The 21,264-nt window shown below is 37.0% G+C and overlaps 1 protein-coding gene across 2 annotated transcripts in view; it reads right to left on the bottom strand.

Annotated features, from left to right (window-relative positions):
• Positions 1-248: 248 nt before the first annotated feature.
• Positions 249-21,264, bottom strand: part of LOC121859102 (splicing factor 1-like) — a 42,241-nt gene continuing 21,225 nt past the window's right edge. For both annotated transcript variants that reach the window (XM_042355788.1, XM_042355789.1), the window contains exons 4-8: positions 12,963-13,115; positions 12,469-12,640; positions 9,268-9,369; positions 8,568-8,726; positions 249-2,352 (exon numbers count right to left, since the gene is read on the bottom strand). In XM_042355788.1, coding sequence (XP_042211722.1) covers positions 1,246-2,352; positions 8,568-8,726; positions 9,268-9,369; positions 12,469-12,640; positions 12,963-13,115 — 1,693 coding nt within the window. In that variant the 3' untranslated portion in view covers positions 249-1,245. The remainder of the gene's footprint in view (positions 2,353-8,567; positions 8,727-9,267; positions 9,370-12,468; positions 12,641-12,962; positions 13,116-21,264) is intronic.

The following is a 21,264-nucleotide window of genomic DNA, read 5'->3' as shown; positions in this document are numbered from 1 at the left end:
ACTTGCTTTGGCTATCACTGGTCTTCATCCCAGAAAATATCAAGAGAAATTTACCATATGATTTTTCAGACAGCTCTTCACTTCTACGATATATACGGCAATATTCCCAATCTTCTATATAAAAAAAAATTTTCTTTTTAGATAGTGTTTCAAGGGACTAATAATGAATACTTAACACGGACAAATGCAATTAAAAATGTCAAGTACTGTACACAACAAAACCATACATATGATAATGAAACTATATCCCCTTTGTCAGTGCTTTATGTACAGGTTTTCACAATTCTTTACAGGAAAGATTTGTGGCATCATACATGATGTATAAATAAACTTTTAATTTAATAATTGAAACATGTTATTTATTCTCAAAACCTTATTATGCACCACAATGCGTCAACTGCGTATCTTCTTCAAAAGAAAATTTCATCCACTTCTGCACTTAAATTCATGATTACAAATCCTTTCATTTTTTTTTCTTGTTCGAGTCTAATTTCTAAGGATTCACAGTCTACACCGCAGGAGCACAATCAGTGAGGATTTGTCATTTTTAAGGATTACCTTCCCTATTAGGCATTCACTACAAGTGCTCTGTGTAACTTTCACATATTTCTGGACATGTCACACCATGAGTTTCTTAGTAAACAGCTATGATTTGACTTAAAATACACAAAATTAATAATACAATTAACTTAAACACTGACAGCAACAACTATTTACTCCTTCATACAGATGATTCAAGATTTAATAAAAAAAAAATTCTTACCCCTATTCATTCATAACACAATCCACAGATAACTGCGATTTTCTTACAGAAATAAAATCACGAGGGAAAAAGTTAATTGGACACAAGAAAAATCTATTCCACTGAAGGGAATAATTATTTTCCTCATGAGGTCACCATAGATATCTTTTCCTATTCTTATATAAGCTACAGTTTCATAGTTTTTCATAAAAAGGATTTGTACAATAAAATATCTGCAGCATTTAGTTCATCCTACCATACTGTATGTGTTCACTAAGGACACCATTTTACTGTAATTCCATATTTCCAGTTATAGAATTCATTATGGAATAAAGCTACAACTGAAGAAAAAAAATAAAAATAAAAGGGCAATACTGCCTCACTAAAACTTCTTGAATAGTTGTACATGTATGCATCAGAAGGTAACCCTTGGTATGGAAGTCCTTGGGTATGCATCATTCAGTGGCAGAGAATTATTTGTACTTTTGTTGTAGGAAGTCTACTTACGACGGTGGAGGTGGGGGCGGTGCTGATAGAAGGGCTCCCAGATCTACACCACCAGGTCCCCTGGGTCCAGGACCTCCAGGACCCCCAGGGCCTCCTGGGCCTCCAGGACCTCCAGGAGGAGGTGGCGGTGGTGGGCCAACTGGCTGTGGTGGGCCATTCCAGCCCCAACCTGGGGGTGGTCCAACGGGCCGTGGTGGTGGTACTGGTCCAGGAGGGGGACATCCCATTCCTGGAGGTCCATGATGAGGACCTGGAGGAGGTCCTTGCCAATGGTTCATTTGTGGAGGGGGACCATGTGGTGGACCTCCATGAGGCCCTCCATGAGGACCACCATGTGGTCCACCATGAGGGCCACCATGGGGACCTCCGTGTGGACCATTTGGTGGACCGCCATGGGGACCACCATGATTGCTAGGACCTTGAGGACCTTGAGGACCCTGAGGACCACCAGGTGGGCCTGGTGGGGCTTGAGCCATCCAACTTGGTTGTTGCTGTTGCTGTTGTTGTCCATTCTGTGTTGTGGGTGGTGGGGGAGGTGGTGGTGCCTGCAGTAAATTTGGGGGAGGTACTCCTTGGAAACTGTTTGGACCTTGCTGCTGTTGTGATTGTTGTTGTTGTTGTTGCTGCTGCTGCCAAGGCATTCCTGGTGGTGGTTGATTCAGGTTAGGAGGACCATTGCTGTTACCTAACAAAGGGCGTGGACCTCCTTGTCCTCCCATCTGATTGGAATTCCAAGAATTTTGCTGGTTCATCCCTCCTTGGTTCTGGTTATTGCTGTTGAACTGATTATTCACCGAGGTTTGAGGTTCAGAGCGAGGTGGAGGGCCCATTAGAGGACGTGGAGCCCCCTGTGGGCGGTCAAAGAGACTCCTGTTGGTCGCTGGAGGTGTTGGTCGATTACTATTGCGATCATTATTTTGAGGAGGAGGAGGGCCTTCACCTAACTCTGCCATCAGAGACATATACTCCTCATCAATCTTTTGCCGATCAACAGAGGCAGGAGCACCAGGTCCACGACGCTGTCGACAATCTTTAGCAATGTGACCCGTGCCACCACAACTTGTGCAAACAACATTGTTAGTGACATTAGGTTTGTCGGGGCACTGAAAAATAAAATATATTATTTAGACTACTTCAACTCCAAACAGAAAGCATGAAAAACAATTAATTCTTACTTTTCAGTTATATACTTTTAATATATGCAGACCTCTTACAACACTCTAGATGCATTCCTAGAACGTGCTAAAAATAACAGCTCCAAAATAGGTCAGTATAACATGGTTCCAACATATATACATTTGCAAAAGCACTATTTCTTACCTATGAGTGATGCATTGGGGCTTCATTGGGTATTGATAACACTGTCCTACACATAATAAATGCAAGAAACCATTTCACAAGAAAAAATAAATTGAGATGATAATGGACATAAAAAATTATACGAACTAAATATTCACCAGTGCATTTGATCAGTGCTTATGGAAGATTGGCCAAACCCAAGCTATAACCAACATCAACCTGACACTCGCCCACCTTCAAATGTCTTATGGCCTACAGTTTTACATCCACATACTGTACATACTTTTCCTTGAATACTTGCCCAAATTACAGTACCTTCACTATCACTTTCAAGCGTTTATCCAGATATTACGGTTAAAAAATGAGCTCAAAGGAAACTAAGCACAATGGTAGAGTAAACATACATCTGCAAGAATTGTTTAAAACTGGCAGAGGTGAGTGCTAACCTGCTGAGTGGTAATCAGCATGTGCAAACTTCTGCATTATTTTATAGACTTTATCTTCTAATTCATAATAAAAATTTACCAAAGCAGTAAATATCGTAATGAACAAACATTCTAAATAGCGACGAATGTACAGCTGCTCCTTGACTTACGACGAGGTTAGGGACCCAAATCCAGGTCTTAAGTCGAAAATGCTTAAATAATACATAGAAAATCTAAAATGGGTGTCTCTTTTTCTTCTCAGCACCACAAAACTCTCACTTTTAAGCTTGCCAGCCATTTTAAAGTGAAGTACAAATGAAAATTTTGTCAGTACACAGCGCAATCTCTAATGTTGGGACTCGAAAATATGTAATTTGACAAAGTTTTGGTACGAATGAGGCGGTCGTATGTCCGGGTGGACATAAGTCGAGTAGGTCCTAAGTCGAGGAGTAGCTGTACTAAGAAACAAATTCTTTACAATGCGGATGCAAATTTGGTATAATGCGATTGAGTAATCATAACTACAGTATGTCATGTACGTAGGAATAAGCGGTTGTGCAGCTGCTTTGGTATAGCATCACACAAAGCAGGATGTTGGTGGATGTTTTAAATGTTGTCCATGGCGGCAATTTAGTAATGAAAAATATGTTTGGTAGTGAATGAAAATGATTTTGTATTAACCCTGAATAAACTTAGTTGACGTGTGTGATCATAAAGGGTGAACAGAGGAGGGCAGCGATAATTTCACTGCCCCGTAGGAATGAATTGATTTAGTGTAAACAATTTTACCTTCACTTCAGTTATACTGTATATAGGTAAGCTTAGGCCAACTGCTGTTTTCCCTGGGAAAAAAAAGTTTTATTGTACAGTAGACTAAAAAATTGGCATTGAAACACTCACTTTAGTAATGAATCTTCAAGATCTGGTATTGACAAGAAATACAGACTTGGCAACCCCACTCGCCTTAGTATTTGTTCAGCCTGCATCCCCATCACACGTGTTACAGGAATACCTTGCTATTGGGCAACCCCACTTAGCCGCAATTGATATTTTAACACCCCTATTCCATATTTGCAAATAATAAATTATGATACCCGACCGTAAAATTTAAAACTGGGCGGGCTAGCCAGAGCTCTCATATTAAAAAAAAAAAAAAAAAAATTTCCGCACATACGAACTTGCGTGATTTTGAAACTAGTGAAGTTCAATGGGATGGAGAATGCACAAGAAAATTCAAACTCAGAAGAGGCTCACCCCACGCTTGTACCTGTAAACTGTGGCATGAAAATATACACCAGGTGTTCTAGAATTCATTATATGACAAATATCTTTTTTCCCACAAGTCAGTTGTGGTGCATTTATGGTAGGGGCTGCAAGTGCCTGTGATTATTTTTGTCAGATGCAGGTGAACTGAGGCATGAAAAACACCAATAGAAATTAAAAAATATTTAAAAATAATAAGCAACCTTAACCCTTAAGCCCCGGGTTAGGGTGCTGCTGGCAGTATCCCCGACGCGGGGATAAATCAAGAAAAAATTTAACTTTTTCCAAAAATAATTAAAAAAAATTTTAAATAAATAAATAAATAAAAAAAAATTGGCAGGAATAGGTGGACGTTCTGGAACATCACCCGGGGTGAGCTGGGTGGACGTTCTGGAACATCACCCGGGGCGCGCTGGTCGGATGTTCTGGAACGTCACCCAGGGCCTAAGGGTTAATGATGGCTAACTATATGTATGAGATAAGATCAGCTGCTTCAACAAAAATCTTAATTTTATTTGAAATGTAAAATATACATCTTCTTAGGACTCAGGGTGTGTAGTAAGACTCTTGAATCTCCTTTGCAGAAAGTGAAAATCATTTGAAAATGTTTTACTTCGTTACGAAATTTAATTTGAAATTGAAAAAAATATACATGAGGCAAAATTCTTCCCAATTTATTGATGAGCAAATAACTGTACAGTAGTTCCAAAACTTCTACATGCAGGGCCCACTTCTGAAATTACCACGAACCCTGTCTATGGCCCTCACCCAAGGCTAAATATACAGTATTGGTCAGTATTACCAACTCTGCAACCTTTCATATCACAGGAATTGGCTTCTCTTCAAAGCATGAAGGGAACAACTACTGATTAGAATGTATTTGAAGAATTAGACAAGGTACTACACAAGTTCGACCTTGATTACAAGAAACTGGTTAGCATTACAATTAATGGAGCTCCGGCGATGGCTGGGTTAATAAACGACCTGGTCGGTTTAGTTAAGGGTAAAATGGAATCTCGGACAGAATATTGATTCATCTTCACTAATTGTATGTCATTGTATCATACATCAAGAAACTTTGTATGCAAAAACACTGAAATTTTAGTTTGTGACGAGTGTCCTTGTAAAAACAATCAAATTTATCAAGTCAAAACCTTTTAATCACCGCCAGTTTCAACAGTTGTTGAAAGACATTGAAGCAGTTTGGCGACGTGAAATACTTTTGTGAGGTTCGGTGGCTAAATAGAGCAGGAATGCTGGAAAGAGCTTATGATCTTGTGGGAGAAATTATTTTGTTTTTAGATATGAAGGATGAGTGTCCCAGAACTGACTGACAAGGAATGGATCTGTGATCTAGCATTTCTGGTGGACATTAATCAACACTGAACAGTTTGAATGTTAAACTCCATGGAAAAGATAAACTTATAAGTGACCTTTTCTCGTTAATCAAAGGATTTCAGACAGAATTACGTCTCTGGGAGTTGCAAATCAGAATGCATAATACAGCAAATTTCCCAACTCTTAGCAAGTATGAAATTAAGGAGACGAGCAGTTTTCAAAGTACTGTATGCCAATAAGTTGACAACCTTGCAGGATGAGTTCTTACACAGATTTCAGGATATCAGATGCCATGCACTAACAATAGAATTATTTTCTGCACCTTTCACTGTGGATGTAGAAACTGTTCCAGAGATGTATCAGATGGAAGTGATTGACCTCCAATGCAAAATTGAACTAAAGAAGAAATATGATGAAATTACCACTCCACATGAATTTTATAAGAAATATTTACCCAGTGCAGATTAGCCACATCTTTCTGCTCACAAGCAAAAAAATGTCAGTGTTTGGAAGTACATACACCAATTCCCCATTAACATCGTTTCAGTCAACGGCATTTTGTTATAACGTCGTTGAAAAAAGGAAGAACATATGTATGAAAATGATAAACGTATGACAATTTTTAAAAATTCGGTATGAAGGCGCTCAGTGCCTGATTGTGATAACAGCTGGCTGTGTAAGCGGCCAGTGTAGGCACCATATTTGTTTGTTATTGTTTGGTGGTTGGTTGATGCTCTTCCAACATTCACTCAAAATCAAATTATAAATTTATTTGAGCCCTAGAACAATGAGTGCTAAACGTGCATTATGCACCACCACTGGTTGTGGTCACAGAAAGAGGAGGAAAAGTGTTACATTAGAAGTTAAATTAGATGTGGTAAAGAGATTTGAAGAAGGATAGTCAGCTGTGGGCATAGCAAGAGTTGTCGGTTTGCAGCCTACAACTGAAGGTAAGAAATATTTGTGGAAATGCAGAAAATATCAAATCATGTGCTAAAAGTGTACTCCATTATCTGCTACAAAGTTAACTTGTAACAGAAGTGGCATTATGGAAAATGTGGAAAGAATGCTAAACATGTAGATTGTGGATCAACATCATCAAAACTTTCCAAGTTCATTGCTCTCCATACAAGCAAAAGCTCTTAAGTTTATTTAAAACTTTAAAACAAGGTGATAATGATGAAAGTGAAACATTTGTGGCAAGTTGTGAGAAAATTTTGACCAGAAATATACCCAAGGAACATAAACCCTATTTATATCATTGTGTCTATGGTAAAATTGCTTTCACTTAACATCATTTCACTTAAAATCGTGGTTTTCAGGAACCTAACAAGGACGTTAATGGGGGAATTGGTGTACTCATGTGAATTTTTTTTTTAATGATTATAACTAAGGGACAAATTAAGGTCCTCTATTACTGATGTGCACCCAGTAAAAACCCTTCATGTTCCTACGCCATCCATCCAGCCAGACATTGCAGACTTAGTGCAGCAAGTACGTCACCCATTCCATTAACAACTCATTTCACAGGCAACAAACATAGTACGTAAGCATTTTTTCTTTTAGGCTTTAAATTTATCATTAATTTTGAATTTTAAGAGCAATATAATGAGTGTATAGCTCTTCAAGCATTAGTTGGTTTTATTGTAGGACTCTGCAAAAAGTTTGCATGCCCCTGTAATCTACGGTATACATGACTAAGTTTGAATTTCTGCTTGCTTCTGATATAGTATAACAAAATATGTAACTTAATATTCCAGTTTTTCAGTGCATTTAAATAAAAATAGCTAAAGCCAAATTAGCCAAGCTAGTAGCTGAGCTTTGAAATTTATATAAATCCAAAGATATAAGCAGTTTTAAGTTTTTAACACCATGTTTATAGAACCTAGAAACAAGACATAGCCTAAACACAGATAGCAGTAACCTTCCTACTAACCTACATAAGGATGCATTGTATCAAGTCTGAAAAAAAATGCACAAAAATTTTCAAATCTTATTCCATTTTAGCAAATTACTGGAAGTATTTGAACTAAAAAAGCTTATAATAAAAATTTCCATTTTAGCAAATTATTGAAGAATGCAATGTAGTAGACTCCCAGTATTTGAAGTAGAAAAGCTTATAATAAAATACACAGGTATATTTTCTAAGACCTTTCAACACAAAAGCTTAGATTGGAATTAAATGTTTCAAACAAACAATTCCAACAACTTGAGTTACATACTATAATTGTATTCAGTAATCAAAGTTGAAAATTATCAAATTGTAGTTTAAAAACATAAATGTTTCAGTGTCAGCATTAAGATGACTTCTATGTATTTTAGAAGTTTTATCACCTTCAGTTCAATACAGTACAGGGTATCCTTGCATCAAGGTATGTTACCCGTATTGGATTGTTGTCATCAAAACATCTATGAAATCTGTTCTCTATTGATGTCTTGATGGCAGAGAGAGTACTGCCTAACCCAGAAAACTGAGCATCTGCTGATCCTTTAGTTATGAACATTTGATGAAACTTTATTTGAGAGATTATCTCTGAAACAGTGCATAATCTTTCATTCAGCCAAATAGTGGTCTGGTGGAAAATTTTCAATAGAGTAGATAGCTTCCCAATCAGGTTCCATTTATTTGCATCAAACACAGGGAGGATGGGGGCATCAAGGCAGTAGTTTGCAATGACAGTTTTTTTTTGTTCAAATATGCGGTTCAAACATGAAACACAGGGTGTTCCAAAAAGTGGGGACATCTTGCATTAATATTGTACATTCAACAAAGATAGAATGCATTTAATGGTTAAGATCTGCCGTATGTGTAATAATGGAAATGGATAGCTTTGGCTGCCAGAGACGAAAATTCAAGAAATAAAATTATGAAAGTATCGGCAGTATCTACTGATACAGAAACAGTATTCCAACAAAAGGCTGATACCGATACATCAGTACTACTACTAACTGTAATATCATCTCCAGACAAAATTTAAGAAGGAAAATCTCACCTGCCATGATTTGTGAGCATTAGATCCACAATTGGAGCATCTTGGTCCATCATTTTCACGTAAGGTACCATTAAGAAGTGCGAGTTCTCTTAACTGCATCCTTCTCAAATCATTTTGGCCTTCTGGCACCTCAACACCTTGTCGAATAATTTCCTTAATCTGTGGATATTTTTTTATTAATAAACATTATAATGTACTTGTAAATGTATTTTTCCAAAACTTATGTAAAACATGATTACTCCAAACCATTAAAGAAAGCTTACATCCCTAAGTAAAATATTGCCTCAATTTGTGCTTCCGTTAATTTTGCCCTGCAAACTACTGATTTCATAAATTCTCAGCAATATGTACAGTTGTGGAAATGTGTTCCTACACCCCCTGTAGTAACCTATGTCTACAAACAGCCAACCTATATGACTTGTAGCAAACCCACCAACCACATCCATTGTGACACGACCAATACCCACTTATTCCTAAATGGTGATAATACTACTGCGGCGTTGCTGTTTGGTATCACGGGTTACCACGGGGTGTTGAAACACATTTCCGTAACTGTACCATAACATTCTGAAGATTAATTTATCTTTTACAGATTAAAAAATAACTGTTGTCTTGTTCATATCCACTTTATCATAAAATTCACCGTCAACAGCCTTCTTAATGTTTCAGAGATACATGCAAAATGAATCATAAAACTCACCCTATCAACAGCCTTCTTGACACTCTCTGGATTGCTGGCAGTAACATATGCATGCAGAGGCTCATCTTCTCCAGGCATGGGTCCACCATCCTTACGTCCAACCTACCACCCATACTCAACATTTAATTAAAATTCTTGAATGCATTTGTAGAATATTTTACAAAAGTAGCAAATGTTGTGATAATATAAGAGAAACACAAACATTTCAACAGAAGCAAACATAATAAAACAAATGTAATAAATAAAAAAAAATTATAAAAGAATGTGTTACTGCCACAGTAAGATAAACTAGAAGAGAGAAGAGAGGGATAGCCACAGTAAAATAAACTAGACAAGAGAGAAAGAGGGTGAGAGGAGAGACAGTGTTGACAAACTTTGCTCAGGTGTTTAAATGGGCGCATCGGCCACACTGGTAGCAGCTGTGACTGGACACTCTATCGTCTTCTACTGTAGAGACAACAGCTACCAGGAGGATATTATATTTCTTCTCGTTGGTCAAACCCTAGACCTCTAAGAACTCAAAATAACTTTAATAAGTGTATTTATGTACTGTATATTGATCGCACTATTCAAACTGTGTCCTGATACACCAGCATTTGTTATATGTGAATTGTTCTTTAACAGGTCTTGATCGAATTATACTCATCGCGTCAACGACAAGGGTCTTATTATCCAGCACAAACCAATAACACTCCTATGAGCGTTAACAAAAGGATAAATCATGATAGGAAGTTGTAGTGAGCTGTTATAACAGGGTTTCCCAACATCATTCATAAACCAGTTTGAAGGTTGTGTGTTTGTGCCACCCTCCTCTGACTGTGGAATGGCTTTGCTACCCAGTAAATGCTGCCATCTCGTGGTGGTGAGCATAAACCCATGCTGACTCTGCCTCCCACCCATGCACTGGGGAATTCCAATTGTTTTCTTGTTTTTGTTTTTAATAATTTAGCAAAGTTACTGTCATTATATTTTCAGGAAATATACACATTGTTTTTTGACATCTCCGAAGACTGATTATGACAATGGCGTCAGGTGTGGCTGGTGAGCATTCTTTCAACTCGGTTCTTTATGTGTCAATTTGAAGTTATTCATCAAGATGAATGATATAAAAGAATTACTGATGCCTGAGGTAAGTTGATACCATTCTGTAAGTGTCAAGCTTGGATTATGATTAGACACAAGGACAAGTGATTCTTTTTCTTAAGAACTAGTTTTGCTTCTGATGGTAGTCTAATATAAAACTATAAATTAAGAAAGATGAAAAACACGGATGTGTATACAGTGGTCCCTCAGTTAAACTCAATTCGTTCCAGAGGGTCGTTCGTTAACCAAACATTTCGTTAACCGAATCCATTGTTTCAATGGGATATTGGTTCCAACTCACCGAAAATTACATACACAGTAAAAAACAAAATGCAGTAAAGTACACTTACTTTGAGGTATGTATGTAGAAGGCTCCTGGTTGATGATGCTGATGTGAATTTGAAGTGGGAGGTGGAGGAGGAGAAGGGAGAAAAGAAGGTAGTGGGGGTGGAGGAGAAGCATTTTACTGCTTCTTGGAAGGTGAGTCACCTTCCATAATGTCAGGAACCTCTGGACTGACAGATTCTCCAGCAGGAAAATCCTCTCTCCTTTTTGAAGAGGAAACCTGAGGGGTAGCATCTTTCTCCCGCTGCCTTTTAGAGAAGAAACTGTAAATTTTTGGTTGCGGGGCATTTCTCTTCCTGATCATTAACTGATTTTTGAAGGAGACCACTTTGTCCTCAACATTACACAAAATAGGTTCTGTTGTTTCCACATCAGGGTGCCTTGAAGCCAGTTTCCTGAACATCTCCCAGTAGTGAACAACATCTTTTAAATCGGAAGAAGACATATGGTCATCACTTTCCCTTTCCTCCTCACCACTGTCAGTTTCTAACATCTCATCCAGTTGCTTCAAGTCTTCAGGAGTAAGTTCCTCCTCATGAGACATCACAAGCTCTTCCACATCATCCTCCTCCACTTCGAGTCCCATTGATTGACCAATGGACACAATCTCCTTGTCCAACTCTGTTTCTTCCTCACTCTGGTAGATTTATCTCTCACTTTCACTTCTTTAAATTTGTCTTTCTGTGCAAGAATTGTCGACACAGTTGATGCCGACATGCCATATTCTTTACTAAGCACATTTGTTCTAATGTCTTCTTCATGTTTCTTAATGATTTCCTGTTTCACTTGAATTGAAATCGCCTTTCTAGATTTCTTTGGACCCATGCTGGATTCAATACAGTAATTTCACCACTAAAATTTTTAAGTTCACTAGCTGTAATTAAAGAGTATTTTATTTAAATCAACACTGCACTGCGCTATATATTATCAATATGTTAAATAAATTTCAGAATGACCAATAATTGTACAGTAAAAACGTAAAAATACTGTGTTCAAGAGAGCCACAAGCAAGATGTTTCCTCCATTGAAGAGAGACTTAAACAGACGCCTTGGTAGGTGAGTGAAGTGGCTGATGGGCGTACCAAAAACTAGTTCCCTGTACTGCAATTACGTTAAATAAGTGTTAAAACGACTAATAATTTTAATATAAAACTTGGAAAAATGTCGAAGAGCACAACCTTCTTGATATTTACTCCAATGGAAACGAATGTAAACCTAGAACCGATTACTGTATTGGCGAACTAACCTACCAGCCGATGAACAAGCCAAAACATGTGGACATGTTTCCATATGAATTTCGTTAATCAAATTTTTGTTCGTTAACCGAATTGAAGATTCTTATGGAAAGTAATTCGTTAACCGAAATTTCGTTAACCGAGGACCACTGTATGTGTGGAGTAGGTGGGCAACAACTGTGTGGCTGCGCTCTCTCCCAATGTGACGTCATGGCATACACACAGCGCAGAAGGGCAGCCAAACCTGTGTCTCACCTGGTTGACTGCTTGGTTGAAGTAGGTCACGTCGCCCAGAGGATGGTTTGAGTGTGGAAGGAGCCATTTTTCGTACATAAAATATGAGCTATTGTATTTTAATGTTTACCATAGCAATAAATATGGTAGCTCATCCCCATTGTGCACTGTATTCAAACTTACATTACTAACTGACTTTGAAGGATTTTTTATTTTTATAATTTCATTTTGGTGCCAATTAGTTGATTCTACCATATTCCCGAATACCGAAACACTGTGTGTGTGCGTAAAATTCTCTACTAACCTTGCCTTCCTTAACAGATCCTTTGCCCCGAATTATTATCTTTGCACCTGTGTCCTTCTCCATTGCCTTGAGTGTGTTTCCACGTGGACCAATAAGAAGGCCAACAAAGTTGATATCTGGATGTTCTTCTTGTGGGATCATCACTTTGTCTGAAACCTTCACTACTGGAGGTCTGAAAAACAACACAATTAACAGAAGAGTTCTGCTATCACAGAGAATTAACTGATGCTGTAACTCATCCAAAATATTATCAATTTAATAATTGGGCTTTAATTCTTGCAGCTGAAAGGATTTAAGGTCAGCAAAACTAGTATTAAAACAATTTGTGTTCCCATAACGTGAGAAGAAACAATTCAAAACCTTAAGTTTCAGCAGCTATAGAAGCCTCAGTTAATATTCTAATACACAAAGCAAAAGACCATCAGACTTATTGAGAATTAATCTATGGTAAACAGTACTCACTGATAACCTACTTCAAGGTTAACAGTACTCACTTGTAGTCAGCGGGTGGCTTATAATCAGCATTGATACTCATCATTCTTGTTATGCAATTGTGACGGTCATCTTCCAGCTTTTTGCGGGTGCGGTACTCTCTCGTGTTCAGCCGCTTACCCTCATTATTATAAATTGGCTCAGGTGACGGTGACCTGCAAGAGATTTTAACTCTAATCACCCACAACAGGGAAACCTTTCTTTTTTTATAAAAGTATTTGAGTATTTCAGAATCTACATATATATATATATATATATATATATATATATATATATATATATATATATATATATATATATATATATATATATATATATATATATATATATATATATATATATATATATATATATATATACGTATATCGTATTGTCAAAGCATTATTAAGCACTGATAATCTTTATTTAGAATGTCTTAAGCTTTATTTCTGTGCTGTGGAAGGTCCCATGAAATCATATAGGGGATTCTCATTCAAATCAACATTTTTTCTTTCTAATATTATGTGGACGAAACTTTTGCATTATTAATTAGCACAAGTATAATTTAAAACAGAAAATGTCATTAAATATACAGTAGTCGGAAATCTTTTATAACACACTCAGAAGCTTACAGTATTAATAACCTCAATGACTTCTGCTTAATCTGGCCCATGCTTTTATTATTAAAGTGTTCACTAATCTTAAACCCTTAATCCATAATCAACTCACTCTCCACTGTTAAAGAATATTGTACAATTTCTTGATGTTTTAAAGTGTGTGTGTGTGTGTGTGTGTGTGTGTGTGTTTTTTTATGGCGAAAGTACAAATTTTCATTGTAGAACGCTGCTTTCGTATACCTCAGAGAAGATTTCAAAATCTGAATCTTACAAGAGTTAATGGCTACAACATAATTGTCTTGTAACAACAAAAACTTTAATTTCTAAAACTGGTACATTAATAGTTGTTCAATAACAAAAAGGGCCAAATTAAGTGTTCAAAGAGATAAGAAGACTGTAGTGGACTTCCAAGAGCAACATAGCCAGAAGTCGAGTGTACAACCTTCATCTGGTACAGCTGTTAAGTTTTTTTTATAAACCTCAGCTTTATCACCTTCTATCTACAATTCATGTTAAACTCATACAGATTATAATAAAAATGGAGGTAAGAAGTCTTATCAAATATTTAATATTTGACATTAAACTGAAACAAAAATTATGAAAAGTTACAGAGAATCCACTAATCAATTACATGAAACCACCATTGTAAGCCTTCCTACTTTTAAAAAGAATACTATATATATAACTCACTTATAGCAATACATGGAATTATTGTATCCAAATAAATTCTATAAATATTGAGAATGATACTAAGTTAAAACAAGCAATCATTCCAGAATAAATCAACTTTAGTGAAGAAAATAAAAAAATAATGCAGTTGGTAAGAGCATCCTTAAGAAAGGCAGCAAAGTGACTGGCAATTATCTTGTAATATGACTGAAGCATCATGACTGCATTGCTTCCTGAATCTGTCCAACTTGTAGGAGGCTAGTATGGGGTCCACCATGGACCACCAGCCTAGCTAGTTTATTAACTTTACAGGTTACAAACAAAATTCCAGTTTAAAGGACAGCCCATCTTCTACATGCCCACCTCTCAAAGCTTGGCTGCATTATTATTTTCTGCAGAGAAAAGTAATGCCCTCCTGTAAATAATTAGTATTTGATGACTATAATCAAATTAAATATACATCAAATTTTATGAGTACCACCCTTCAACTCATACTGAGAGCAATCCAAGGCTGGTAAGCATCTAGAAGCCAGGTCAACACTGTGGGTGACTACACAGGTCGAGGGATGTAATGTGTAATGTGATCCCTGGGTCTAAGACTAGGGGATAGATGGACGTTGCAACAATTTATATTACACCAATGACTCAATACTTCTTATTAAGATGCACTACAAAACATGAAACAGTTATGTCATTAAAACAGCTATCAATACCCCAATAGAAATTTAATAATTAAAAATCATTAGGGCCTGGTAGGAAACACTTATGAAACGGTGTGTTTTATCAAACAAGACTTTAGTCATATGACAAAACAAAATTTATGGATATCCTAAATACTGTACAATCCAGCCTGTGAACAGCATGAATTGTGAACAATACCTTCAAGTCTTATGTAAAAACAGAAATGAGAGAAAGAAAAAGAAGAAGAGATGCATTCAGGATGCCAGTATTGCCTTCTTAAGAATATTTTATTATTTAGAGAAAAAAATATATCTTTTCCTTTTGTTCAATAATCCTCACCCTCATCTTCATGCCTCTGCTCTCACAATGACAATGTATAGAGAAATGTGTACAGCAAACAAATGACATATGATACACAGTTGACTTATTTTCCAAGTGTCTGCTTTGAAGACTATAAATCTTATTTCTTATTAACTGAGGAATGTGACTTTCAACCCTACAATACAGATCCATAAACTGAGATGACTCCTGATAGTTGGCTGCCTTACACACCACAATGGGCATTGACATTATAAAGGAACATAAAAAAAAAAAATCCATATTCCAAAGGTCTGTCACCAAATAACAAGTACAGTATATATCCATTCATCTTCCATTTCAATATCTCTCAAGATTTAAAATTTTTAAAAGTACAAAATCCCACGTTCAAATCTCCTTGCCAGTAAAACATTAGTAAGGTAAAACCTTTGTAAGTTATCAAAATGACAAGGTACTCTTCACAAGGTTAGCAAAGTGTTTAATCCTAAATAAAAAACCCTTTACAACACCAAGCTACCCATCTTTAAGAACTACATGTACTAGAAGCTTCATAATACTGTACAGCCATAAGGTGTCCATCCGAATTTCTATTTACATGACACATTCAAGAGAGGAACAGCCAATAATCTACTGTGAATGATACTTTAGAAATATGACTTTCCAAGAAACAAATAAACCCTTTATATACACTACAAAGGAACTCTTACATCTTTTACAATGCTCATTATGCATCGACAGCCCAACAGGTAACCACTTTTAACATTTATCTTGCAACCCTTAAAGAAATTCCACTATCCAGAAAATGGAGATAATCTTCACTGATGTAAGACCTTAGTTACTCTGTTACATATCAACTTATTATAATTCAAACTTTATAATATACAAAGAGAGTTCAAGAGATTCCAGCACACTTCAAAATTGCAAGCTAAGCCATATACTAAAGTCCTGAAGAAAAAGTGTCAAATCATACTGTACTATATTGTTGATTTTTTTCAACAAAATTTGACACTGATAAACAAGAGCTCAAAATATTGTCAAATCTCAAAACAAAAATTAAAGTGCCAATGGTTAACCATGTTTCAATCAACTACATTTAAATATTTATAAATGGAGTTTTACTATACCTCAGCCATTTAATGGATATGAGTACAGTACTTATTCTTTTATTTACATTCTTTAACCCTTTACACCACATGATTAAATCATCATCAATGAAACAGCCCCAACCAAACTGGGTATAAGCAAAGAAACAGGCACATTATCAGTCATCCATACTGATTCTAGCCACAACAAAATAAGTACAGTATTGTACAGTACTGTAATGTACATAAAATGGATAGGTTGTCTCATCTACAGGCCAAATCTCAATGAAATTCATTCCTTCATGCATGTGAAGAGTGATTCACAATAAATGAATGCCTCAGTGCCAGCTTGAGTGACCAACACCCCCCACACATCTGGCGAGGTCACAGGTCGGGGACCTGCCATATGTTTTATCATCTAGGGCCGAGATGATGGCGCCATCATCTCCTCGCTTAGTAAACAACAACACTTTCTCATTACTGTACCTTTATCACCCTCCCATAATTGCAATAACACTGAGCGAAGGCGGCAATAACACTCACTCGGGGAATAAAATGGATAGTACAGTAGGCCCCACCAAGCTTATATCTGATCAGATCATCTCCTCAAGTCAACATAGTGAGGAATTTCCAAAAATAATATATAAAATAATGACATTAAATTGAGAAGCTTAAGCTTCCTCATATAGTTTTAAAGATGGGACACAACATGATTCAAATTTTAAGTGGACAGCAAACTACCCATCTTTAACTGGATGGAAATTAACTGTATTTCCATGTAATAATACACAAGTTGTAGACCTTAAAATAGTTATATTTTCTAATAACTAGAAAAACAGACAACTCGGTTTAAAAGAGGTGAAGGCACAGCTGCTTGAAAATGAGAGGGCTGAATCTTGTTCCAATTTTTAAGAACACCTATTGATGAATTAGGGAGACCTATGGGCATCACATATACAGTACAGTATAATGCTTCAAATATGACAGTGGCTTGTGTACAGTTGAGTTCCTGTGTATGTAATTATGTTGACAATAAAAAGTCAAATAAATCATGCTAGTATTCAAATTAGACTGACAGGTGTTAGAAATCACAACAGAAGCAAATGAAATTTGAATTTTAAGGTATAAACAGAGTGAGTGTGTGAGTATGTGTGTCCTTGACCTTTCCTGTTGCTTTCTACACTTGTCTCCCACCATCCTATTACTTCAATCCTTTTCTCTGAGATCTATATCCCTTTATTCAACCACCGCAAAACTGGGAGAGTAATAAAGATAACACAGGTTGAACCTCTCTAATTCTGTACCCTGTGGTCCAGCATGATTTCTGATCAGTAGTCTTGGCATTAGTTTGTGATATTGCTTGACGAGCACTTCTACAAAGTTTATTTACATTTACTAGTCTGTACTCTCCGTATTCTGTGCTTTTATTTAGGTTGAAATTAACCATTAATATGGCTTCACAGAAACCAGCAATTGGTGAAGTGATGGTAATGCTACATAAGTCACACTGAGCTTACGTAAAGTACATTCACTTATATTTCCTTCAGGCAAAGGTGCAAGTGCACACACACACAATAATATACAGTACTGTATAATGGTTGCCCCTTGTGTAACGAGGATGACCAGCCCTAGGGCCACCTAGCTGTGAATTTGTTTAAGGTGTAGAAGCTGTCGCCAACACAACAACCACACCCTAAGTTAACGAGATGCACGACCCAGTGTCAAGGAATAGTTCGAGAAGACCAGACAACTCGCCAACTGCACTGACTAACCATTACCCCGGAACACAATCCACAAATTGATCAACATCCAGGTCCCCAATTACTGCTGGGTAGACAGAGGCAAATGGCGTAAAGAAACTTGCCCATAGTTTCATCCTGCCCGGGTCTGCTCGCTTGCGAGGGGAGCATGCTGACCTTTACACCACAGGTTGCCACACACATACATACATACATCCTGGTTGTCTTCTCCCAACAACATCAGCTAGAGAGGGTACAGAAAAGGGCCTGCAGAATCATGTTCGGCGTAGAATACTCCGGCTACACCAACGCTCTCTCCACCCTGGAAATGCCATCCCTCAGTGACCTCCACCACCAAGCACTGGAAAGGTTTGGCAGCCAATTAATGCACCACCCTCGTCATCGCCACCTCCTGCCACAGGCAGCCCCCGCCCACCTCGCGCAGTCCACCACTACAACAAAATTCAGCCCATAAGAGCCCGCACCGATAGATATAAGAATAGCACCATCCCGTCTATTGTTAAAATAATAAACAACTCCTGATTTATATACTGTACAGCCCTGTAAATATATTCAATGCATTTTATATCATTATGTCTAAATCAAATGTAAGTCTGTATATTTTCAGCCACCGGCTGCAACTCTATTAATAAACCGTTTATTATTATTATCATACATACATACATACATACATATACACACACACACACACACCCCCCCTCCATATACGAAAGTTCAAGATACAAAATTCACTTTTATGAATTTCCTAAACCGACACAACTATTTCAAGTTACGAAAGCTTCCCCATTTTATACAGATTTGGGTCTGGGAAAAAATGCAAATTTCGCACCCCAAGAGTCATCTTGGGGAGAGATGTGTAGACATATTCTTACTCACTGATAATATCCCTGCCAGCCTCCCACATCTCCCACAAGCCCATGTCCTTTCACCCACCATTTGTTGTGTGTGTGAAGTGATCTCTCTTTATTCATGTGTATTTGTGCCATCCTTTTGTTATGGCATCCAAGCATTCTGCTGAATCTTCGGCTACCTGTACTACACCGAAGAAACCACAAAGGGTTGTAACACTTGAGAATGCTAGACAGCTAGCTCACTCCCTTGTGGTGGTGAGCCATGACTGCCCTCCCGTAAGGCAATTTACCAAATTCAAACAGTACAGTATCTCTGTTAACCGGAATCCCTCTTAACCTGAACTCTCCGATAGCCGGAATTGAAATTTTCTCTGAAAATCCTTCACAAAGTAAGAATTTTCCGGAAAATTCCAGCTTTGGTAATGTTTTTCCAAGGGGCACATTTTCTGGAAAATTTGAGAAAATTTTCCCAGTATGACACCTGGAAAATACCAGGGATGGGGAAGTTTTCTCCGGGTTTGAGAGATGAAAATCGGGCGCATTTTCTGGAAATTACCCAAAAAAATACCATTACCCGGAAAATTACAGAATATTCCGGGGATGAGGGATATTTTTACGGGTTCGTGAGATAATGTAATGGGCAATTTCTGGAACTTCCGAGAACGTTTTTCCGGTACCCAGAAAATTCCAGGGATGAGCGATTTTTTTCCAGCTTTGAGAGTTGTCTCATTACCCGGAAATCTCTAATTCCCAGAAGTGCTCTGCACCAATTGTTCCAGCTAACGGGGATATCACTGTATTCTTATCATATATGCCTATTCCAGATCCCTAAATGATATATATAAAATCTTTCCAGTCCCTAGAAAGTTCCCACCACACACACATTATCCATACCTCCCCTTTCTTCCCTGGACCCATATCACTTTCCCCCTTATACACATACGGTACAGTACTGTACTGATTTTGCAACAATTCTCTAAATACTTCTGGTATAATTAACAGATTTTACCACTCACTTCTCATGGTGTAATTGACAGACTTATTCTTCTACGCTTTTTTTCAACTGTTCGCTGTGTTAAGCATTACCTAAACACTATCATCAATTCTGTTAATTTCCACCTTCCATTCTTAACATTTCCACACTGAATCTATCCACTCCAGCACCTCACCATTCATATGCTTCCTAACAGGAGATGCATTAACATGCATGAGTATTATCCCTTACACCCCATCAATGTGAACTAAGTACACAAAGAAACCATAAAGAAAAATAAAGATTAAAACAGTTACTTCTCCCACAACATTAATTACAGTTCTGTACTACTGTACAGTATTTCCATACACCTCAAATAAATATAAATTATAATCAATTAAGGAATATTTAAGAATGACTTTATTATAAAAAGTGAATTATATACTATTATTATTTTCCCATCATGATTAATGTTTTATGGCCACTAATCCATTTATATACATACAGTACTTTGGGTACCAATGGACTTCATCCCTGAATTATTTATTTTTAGAAAACTTGAGAAAATTTTTCAGTGTTCTATAGCTCTTTGAAAAATTCAAGAATTTTCCCCCTCAAAGACAGAAGTTATTAAAGTCTCACGCCGTATTATTAAACAACATCTTCCCTTAAAGAGGGTCGTCGTGTTTCAACCTGAGTTTTAAACTCAATGAGTCCTGAGGGACACCGCAGTACAGTACTTAATGGGGTGGTGTGGCGGTAAAATTAACTAATTCCAATATTATAAATTAATTTTATTGGAATTAGTTAATCTTACCACCACACCACCCCGTTAACTACTGTACTGCGGTGTCCCTCAGGACTCACTTAGTTTAAAACTCTTGAAACACGACAATCCTCTTCAAGGGAAGATGTTGTTTAATAATACGGGCGTAACAATCCCTCCAAGAGTATACTTTAGGTAAAAATTAACTTAATTCCAAAAAATTTCAGAAAAATTAAACCATCAGCTTCTCAGCTATGGCTCTTCATGACCACTTTACTACAAAAACTTGTGTTGAAGTTTTGAATAAAGAGTTCACATTACTGTTGAATATTGATGGTATCCTGCAATTACCAAATGCTTTACAACACCAAAAATGGATATACAGTACATTTAATTGTGGTTAATAAAGCTAGTTTGTAGATCTTGGTGTTTAGAAAACTAATTGAAGGTCTGAGTGGGTACAAGCTATATATGCAATAGAGGATGAACACGGAAAAATAACTCGCTACATATTTTGCCCAATGCAGTGGAGGGGAATGCAGTTACATGCAATTAAAAGGTAGTGAAGTGTTAGAAAAATAATAGCAAATTAAGGTATTCAATTTGCT

Source organism: Homarus americanus, unplaced genomic scaffold, assembly GCF_018991925.1.
Source record: "Homarus americanus isolate GMGI-L3 unplaced genomic scaffold, GMGI_Hamer_2.0 scaffold50924, whole genome shotgun sequence".
In the NCBI taxonomy this organism is placed as follows: Eukaryota; Metazoa; Arthropoda; class Malacostraca; order Decapoda; family Nephropidae; genus Homarus; species Homarus americanus.
Note: the sequence above shows the minus strand (reverse complement) of the source record. Positions and strands in the feature narration are given on the sequence as shown.